The 7912-nt window shown below is 59.4% G+C and overlaps 2 protein-coding genes across 5 annotated transcripts in view; both read left to right on the top strand.

Annotated features, from left to right (window-relative positions):
- HGS (hepatocyte growth factor-regulated tyrosine kinase substrate) overlaps positions 1–1712 on the top strand; it is a 19868-nt gene extending 18156 nt beyond the window's left edge. For all 4 annotated transcript variants that reach the window (XM_017879256.1, XM_017879258.1, XM_017879257.1 and 1 more), the window contains 4 exons: positions 99–232; positions 315–434; positions 662–748; positions 1088–1712. In XM_017879256.1, the coding sequence (XP_017734745.1) occupies positions 99–232; positions 315–434; positions 662–748; positions 1088–1198 (452 nt within the window). In that variant the 3' untranslated portion in view covers positions 1199–1712. The remainder of the gene's footprint in view (positions 1–98; positions 233–314; positions 435–661; positions 749–1087) is intronic.
- Positions 1713–3007: 1295 nt separating this feature from the next.
- On the top strand, positions 3008–7573 carry MRPL12 (mitochondrial ribosomal protein L12). Its single transcript, XM_017879260.1, has 5 exons — positions 3008–3227; positions 3909–4095; positions 4298–4381; positions 6955–7089; positions 7173–7573. Exons 1-5 carry the CDS (start codon positions 3154–3156, stop codon positions 7287–7289), a joined length of 597 nt encoding a protein of 198 aa, XP_017734749.1. The 5' UTR covers positions 3008–3153; the 3' UTR covers positions 7290–7573.
- Positions 7574–7912: the final 339 nt, after the last annotated feature.

Raw genomic sequence — 7912 nt, 5'->3', positions numbered from 1 at the left:
AAAAAAAAAAAAAAAAAGTAAAACTGAAGAGTTGGGCGTCCCTTACTCGCCTCCCCATTGCCCTGGCTGAACCATCTCCCCCGTCTTGTTTGTCACAGATCCCAGCATGGTGAGCGCCTACATGTACCCAGCAGGGGCCACTGGGGCGCAGGCGGCTCCCCAGGCCCAGGCCGGACCCACCGCCAGCCCCGCCTACTCATCCTACCAGCCGACTCCCACAGCGGGCTACCAGGTATGCAGGAAGGCCGCCTCCCTCCTGCCAGGGCCAGCCCCATTGCCAGCCCCTTCTCCCGCGGCACCCATTCCCTCCGCAGAACGTGGCCTCCCAGGCCCCGCAGAGCCTCCCGACCATCTCTCAGCCTCCGCAGTCCAGCACCATGGGCTACATGGGGAGCCAGTCGGTCTCCATGGGCTACCAGCCTTACAACATGCAGGTACAGCAACCTCCAGGCTCTGCTGGGGCTGGGGTGGGGGAGCAGTTGATGATGCTGAGGGTCCTTTGGTGAGACTGGCGGGCACTAGGTGGGCTCCACTCCTTCTGCTCCTCACCCTCCACTCTGGGCGCTCCTTGTGGTCAACTCTGGATTGCTGCAAGCCAGAAGCACCCCCGCCTGCCTGGTCACAGGGCTGCTTTCTCACATCTGGCATCTTTTCGCAACAGAATCTCATGACCACCCTCCCGAGCCAGGACGCGTCTCTGCCACCCCAGCAGCCCTACATCGCGGGGCAGCAGCCCATGTACCAGCAGGTGAGCCATTCCCAGGCCTCACGGCAGCATCCACGGGGCAGCCTCAGCCTTCATGGTTTAGCAGTGGGTCCTCTGGCCCAGTGGGGATTGTCCTGTACGCCTGCTCACACGGGGAGACGCATACCCAAGGCCCCTTCTCAGCAGACAGAACGAGGACGCAAGTCTTAGGGCAGACATGCGTGTCCACAAGTGTAGACAGAAAAAACGTTAATTTACTCGAAAGCCAAAGGCCACGTAAGCTGCACTCGGTGGACATGGATTAGAAGCTCTTGTGGGTCTGTGGCTCTGCTGGGACAAAAGCCTTCCTCCCAGGGCCATTCCTGCTTTCCTCCTGCACAGATGGCACCCTCTGGCGGTCCCCCCCAGCAGCAGCCCCCCGTGGCCCAGCAGCCACAGGCGCAGGGGCCGCCGGCACAGGGCAGCGAGGCCCAGCTCATCTCATTCGACTGACCCAGGCCGTGCTCACGTCCAGAGTAACACTACAGTTCACCCAAAACGCCTCGTCTCTAACTGCCGTTGTCCCACCTCCCTGTCCTCTACTGCTGGTTAGTGTCCCTTCTCTGTGAGTGAGGGGGGGCTTTCACCCCAAGCCCACCTCCCTTCTTGTCCTCAGCACGCTGCAGTCCCTGAGTTGGTCTCTGCTTTCTTTCCCAAGGCTGGGCCATGGGGAGGGAAGGTGGGAGGGAAGGACCTTCTCCCAGGGGAAGCCCCCAGGCCCGTGGGTTATGGTCTGTGAGAGGTGGCAGGCATGGGGACCCTCATCCCCCGAGCAGCCTGTGCCCTCTGGCCCCACTGTGAGCTGGCTGTGGTGTCTGGGTGTGGCCTGGGGCTCCCTCTGCAGGGGCCTCTCTCGGCAGCCACAGCCAAGGGTGGAGGCTTCAGGTCTCCAGCTTCTCTGCTTCTCAGCTGTCATCTCCAGTGCCCCGGAATGGTACAGCGATAATAAAATCTATTTCAGAAAGCATCAGCGTTTTTTGTTTTTTTTTTACTAATTTTTTTGAGATGGAGTCTCACTCTGTCACCCAGGCTGGAGTGCAGTGGCGATCTCCACTCACTGCAAGCTCCGCCTCCCGGGTTCAAGCGATTCTTGAGCCTCAGCCTCCCGAGTAGCTGGGACTACAGGCGCCCGCCATTACCCTGCCTGGCTAGTTTTTGTATTTTTTAGTAGCGATGGGGTTTCACCATGTTGGCCAGGCTGGTCGTGAACGCCTAACCTCAGGTGACCCACCTGCCTCTGCCTCCTACTAAAGTTATGGGATTACAGGCGTGAGCCACCGCCCCCGCCCTGCATCAGCGTTTGCTCCGGGGGCGGGGTGGTCCGGCTGATGGCCCAGCTGCGGGCAGGGTCATGTCCAGCCTGTCCCTCCCTGAGGCTGCGTGCCAGGGTTCACCTGTGCCCTGCGCGGCTCTACACTGACCGCGCCGGTGGCTGGCGAGGAGCTTGGGCTTGGCGCCTCCTCCGTGTAGTCGCTGCAGCTTCCCGAGTGCTGCTCATTCCTGGGAAGGGAGCCGGATGATGGGAAGGGTGGGGGCTCAGCGCTCCCGAGTCCGCGGCCGGGGGCTGGCAGGGCTGAAACGCGCCTCCCGAGTGTTGAAAGCGGCAGGCGCCGGCCTTTGCACCCAGAGGCCAGGGCGTCTCACGCACCTTCACATCCAGGCCTTAGCGGGGCGCGGCTTTGGTTTTTCCAGGAAGGCATGGACTCGAACGGAGAGGGAAAGAGGAGGTGTGGAGAGGCCGGCAGGATAAGCAGGCACTGGGCCCAGGCCGCCTCTGGAGGCTCCGCCTGTTCTGATCTGAAGGCGGAGGCTCAGTCGCGCTCTCCCAGGAAGCCACCTGGGCGTTTGGGGCTTTAGCGAGGAAAGAAGATGTCGCTTGCGGCTGCGAAGGCGCCAAGGCCCAGAGCTCGCGCCTCCGCCCGCGACGGCGGCACTGGTGGCAGGGAGCGGGCTGGAGACGCGGGTTACTGCGGGCTTCGGGGCCCCAGCCTCGGCCGCGACGTTCGCTCGTATCGCGCACGGACAGAAACCCGTGAGCTCTGGAGAAAGAACACGTGAATCCGGAGCCCCCAGACCCCGTCGCTCCTTTGCGCGACCCCAAAACCCGGCGGAAAGAGGGCCGCCCGGTGCCCACCTGCCGCGACAAACGACGATTTTGCGTCTGCGCGGCGCCCCGCCTTGTGGGTAATCTCAGGATGAGACGAGGCTAGCGCGAGGTGCGGCTAGAGCGTCATTGCCGGCTCGAATGCCCAGCGGCTGTGGCGGCTAGAGCGTCCCTCCCCAGTTCGAATGCCGGGCGGCCGTGGCGGCTAGAGCGTCGCTCCTCAGCTCGAATGCCCGGCGGCCGAGGCGGCTAGAGCGTCGCCTCCTCCCGGGGAACCGCGTGTGACCTTCCAAGCCGCGGACCGATGCTACCGGTGGCCGCTCGCCCCCTGTGGGGGCCTTGCCTTGGACTTCGGGCTGCGGCCTTCCGCCTTGCTAGGTACGCGGGATCCTGGGGCGCCAGGACCGGGCCGGTGGGCAGGGTAGGGGGCGGGCGGGCACTGAGGGGTCGATCCGGGCGGAGGCGGGCAGCGGGGCCGGCCTCCCTACAGCGGCCAGGCCGGGCTTGGGGGTCCTACCGGGGGCCGGGGAGGAGGCCTCCCGGTGCGCACGTCCCTTCCTTCCTGGGCCGTGGAAAGCGCCGGGGTCGGCCCCAGATGACCTTGGACGATTCCCTGCTCCTCCCCCGGCCTCAGCCTTCTCCGCAGCAAAGGCCCATCCGTGGGTGCGGCGTTTTGCGGCCAGGGGGCCCCACGTTTTGGGAGGCTTTGCTCAGGAAGATGCACATAAGTAATAGTTTCACCACCGCTGAGTTAATGTAGTTCATTCACACCAGAAGCTTGAGGTTTGAGTGGTATAGCTGCAAGTAAACACGTGGCTTTCTAAGGCTCTTTGAAGATTTTAAAGTAACTTGCAAATCTTACCAATACGGACCTCTTGAGGTCTGAGAACCCTGGACTGGGACCAAGGAGTTAGGAGCTAGGTCATTTCCGGCCCTAGTGATGACCAGCCTGAGCTTATGTCACCCATCAGTCCCCCACTTCTGTCCTGTCCCTCTGGTCTCTGCAGCCCCTTCCATTCCAGGACTGACAGGTCTGTTTGAATTGGGGGTGGGGGCTAGGCGACAGGTGCCATGCGTCTGTGCCATGCGACATATGAGGAGTAGCGGCCATCGGAGGTGTGAGGCGCTTGCTGGTGCACCCCTGGATAACGCCCCCAAGGAGTACCCCCCCAAGATTCAGCAGCTGGTCCAGGACATCGCCAGCCTCACTCTCCTGGAAATCTCAGACCTCAACGAGCTCCTGAAGGTATCGTGAGAGGGTGGCACAGACCCAGGGGCTGGAAGTTTGGGAGCCCCTGTGTTTTGTTCCTGGTGTATTTTGGGAGTTTGGTAAATTGTCAGAAGTGTGTTTGTCCAGGTGCAAGGTCCATGCCAGGCTAACTGTCCTTCCTCAGTAGGTTCCGGCTGGTGTGAGGGCCAGCTGTGGACACTGTTCTCCATCTCTGCAGAAAACGTTGAAGATCCAGGATGTCGGGCTTGTGCCGATGGGTGGTGTGATGCCTGGGGCTGTCCCTGCTGCAGCAGCCCAGGAGGTGAGTCCTGGGCAGAAAGAGGCTTTTCTGTGGTGCCTAGTTCGCCTATGGCCTCATGTGCCATGGTCCCTTATCTCAGGTTCTGCAGCTGCCATCATTGTCTGCAGCCTGCACACCTGTGCCGGCCTCTTGCAGCCTCCTGGGACCTACCCCCTGCCATGGATGTACAAGTCTTTGCATGTGGAGGCCATTTTCCTAATGGAGGGAAACAGACACTAAGCTAAGAGAGGAAAAGGCTGGGCGTGGTGGCTCACGCCTGTAATCCCAGCGCTTTGGAAGGCCGAAACGGGTGGATCACTAGAGGTCAGGAGTTCAAGGCCAGCCTGGCCAACATGGTGAGACCCCGTCTCTACTAAACATGCAAAAAAAAAAAAAAAGTAGCCAGGCCTGGTGGCATGCACCTGTAATCCCAGCTACTCAGGAGGCTGAGGCAGGAGAATAGCTTGAACCCGGGAGACTGTCTCAAACAAACTAAATAAATAAATATAAATAAACAAATAAAAATACAAAAATTAGCTGGGTGTGGTGGCAGGCGCCTGTAATCCCAGCTACTTGGGACGCTGAGGCAAGAGAATTGTTTGAACCAGGGAGGCAGAGGTTGCAGTGAGCCAATATCACACTACTGCACTCCAATTTGGCAACAGAGCAAGACCATATCTCAAAAAAAAAAAGGAAAAAGAAAGGAAGAAATTATACCAAAGAACGTTGTAAGCATTGTGGAGAAAAGGAGGGCCCTCCCCGCACCTCCCTTTGGGGCTTTAGAATGGGGTGGCCCAGCAGTGGAGGTGCTAGCTCCCCCCAACCCTTTCTCCACGAAGAAGCTCAAGTGGGAGGGAGAGTTCCAAGTTCAAGGTGGGCTTCAAAGAGGAGGCAGAAATTGCAGAAGAAAGCACGGCCTTCCTGGCAGAGAAAGGGGAGGCACCAGGGCCACCAGGCAAGAGGGTGTGTGACAGTTTAGGGAGCAGCAGCAGGGTAGGGGCTGGCGCAAGCAAAGGGGTGTAATAGGCAGCTCTGTCCTTGAGTCTCTGCAGGGAAACCGGTGAACTTGAAGCCACCCATTGCATTTGGTCATTGGGTTGTAAACCTCTCCGCCAGAGCCCTCCTCTCAGCCCCTTTTCCCCCACTGGGGAACCAGGTCGTGTCCTGTAGAGTGTCCCACGTTCCAGATGCGTGGGGTGCCCATGGGGCATCATCACTCTCATGCCTGAGAACTGGAAGGTAGTTTAAAGGCTGATTAGATTCAGGCCGAGCATTTGGGTAAGAATAGCTGGGATTACTGTAGAGCCTATTGTATAAACTGGATTGCTTTTGAGGATGGAGGAGATGTTATAATGGCCTTCTCAGGCCGTGGGGACACGCAGCCCCCTGCCCCCCAGTGGTGCTGGGTCTCCATGCGCCATTTCAGAAGTGCAGTGTGCCCATCAGTCCCCTGGCCGGTTGTCAGTTTGTTGTTACATGTGCACTGTGGCATGGCTGAGAAAGGAGTGACGCTCTTTTTATCTACAAAGCACTTTGGTGTCATTTTTTCCTGTCTCATAAGTTACGCTTTCTAAGGGAAACAGGAGTAGAATATTGAGGGAAGAACTGTGAAGCATGTTTTTATTTATTATTTATGAAACTGAGGCCGGGCGCGGTGGCTCAAGCCAGGGGGGGGGGGAAAACCCAGCCACTTTGGGAGGCTGAGACGGGAGGATCACGAGGTTAGGAGTTCGAGACCATCCTGGCTAACACGGGTGAACCCCGTCTCTACTAAAAAATACAAAAAACTAGCCGGGCGAGGTGGCGGCGCCTGTAAGTCCCAGCTACTCGGGAGGCTGAGGCCAGGAGAATGGCGTTAAACCCGGGAGGCAGGAGCCTGCAGTGAGCTGAGATCCGGCCATGCATTCCAGCCTGGGTGGGCATACCAGAGCGAGACTCCGTCTCAAAAAAAAAAAAAAAGAAACTGAGTCTCGCTCTGTCACCCAGGCTGGAGTGCAGTGGCGCAATCTCCGCTCACGGCAGCCCCCGCCTCCCAGGTTCAAGCAATTCTCCTGCCTCAGCCTCCTGAGTAGCTGGGATTACAAGCAGGCGCCACCACTAGAGACAGGGTTTCACCATGTTGGCCAAGCTGGTTTCAAACTTGACCTCAAGTATCCACCCGCCTTGGCCTCCCAAAGCACTAGGATTACAAGCGTGAGCCACCACTCCCGGCCGAGGCATGTTTACAAAGTGTTATTGGGCAGATCTGCCTCTGACTAGCTATGAGAGAGAGAAAGCACCAGCTGGACTCGGGAGGCTGAGGCAGGAGAATCGCTTGAACCCAGGAGGTGGAGGTTGCCATGAGCTGAGGTGGCACCACTGCACTCCAGCCTGGATGACAGAGTGATGCTCCGTCCAAAAAAAAAAAAAGAAAAGAAAAAGCATCAGCTGGTTAAGGATTGACAAGTTGGGAGACATGACTTCTAACTCCAGGTTTTGCTGGGGCCTCCCCTGCACCTCCCTTTGGGGCTTTAGAATGGGGTGGCCCAGCAGTGGAGGCGCTAGCTCCCCCCAATCCTTTCTCACCTGGCCCCCCTTCTTTTCTGCTCCCGAAGGTAGTAGAAGAAGATATCCCCAGAGCGAAAGAACGGACACATTTCACCGTCCGCCTGACTGAGGCGAACCCCGTGGACAAAGTGAAGCTGATCAAGGAAATCAAGAACTACATCGAGGGCATCAACCTCGTCCAGGTCCGCACCGCGGTGGGGCTCTGAGGCAGGTTCCGCTGCGGCGGCCCAGGGCCCCCAGCCCCTGACTTTGCTCTCTCTGGCAGGCAAAGAAGCTGGTGGAGTCCCTGCCCCAGGAAATCAAAGCCAATGTCGCCAAAGCTGAGGCAGAGAAGATCAAGGCGGCCCTGGAAGCGGTGGGCGGCACTGTGGTTCTGGAGTAGCTCCAGCTCAGAGGACTTGTATTCAGGGGTCCCTGGTGCCCTGGCGAGGTCCCGCCCTCCTGTGGCCACTGGCTCCACCCCTAGCACCAGGCGCCCACTGGAGCCGTTTGGGAGAACCCCCTGCGCCATGCAGTGGGGCCGGACAGGCCGCACAGACCTAACTGTGGCGGGCGGGAGGGGCGGGGCGGCTGCTGCCTGGTGACGGCACCAGGAGGCCCACCAGGACGTGCCACCGGTGAATGTGCCTCTGGTGGCTGCTGAGAAAAATACACTGTGCAGCTCAGTGTGTGGAGTGCCGTGCTCAGGCCGGGCTGCAGGGCCAGCGCGGGGATCCAGGCTGGTATGGGATGGGAGGCTTGTTCCTGCCCCCTCAGCAAACATCTGAGAGTCTACAGACATCCATCGGGTCCCCTGGGTGCAGGGCCCTGTCCTGAGACCCCACACCAGGCCTGGTGGACGGCAGTGGTGTGGAGGACCTGGGCCCGTCCTGTTTAGAGGGGTGGGTTTGGAGTATGAACCCTGCCCATTTTCAGTGTTGGCCCTCTCGAAGACAGCAGGAAATTCAGCACTTGCATGGGAAACCGAGGGAGCCTTGGAGCCGGTGATGCCACCCCGGCTCACGT

Source organism: Rhinopithecus bieti, unplaced genomic scaffold (assembly GCF_001698545.2).
Source record: "Rhinopithecus bieti isolate Rb0 unplaced genomic scaffold, ASM169854v2 scaffold_9899, whole genome shotgun sequence".
NCBI classification, from domain to species: domain Eukaryota; kingdom Metazoa; phylum Chordata; class Mammalia; order Primates; family Cercopithecidae; genus Rhinopithecus; species Rhinopithecus bieti.
The sequence above is the reverse complement of the archived record's forward strand: the minus strand, read 5'-3'. Positions and strand labels throughout refer to the sequence as shown.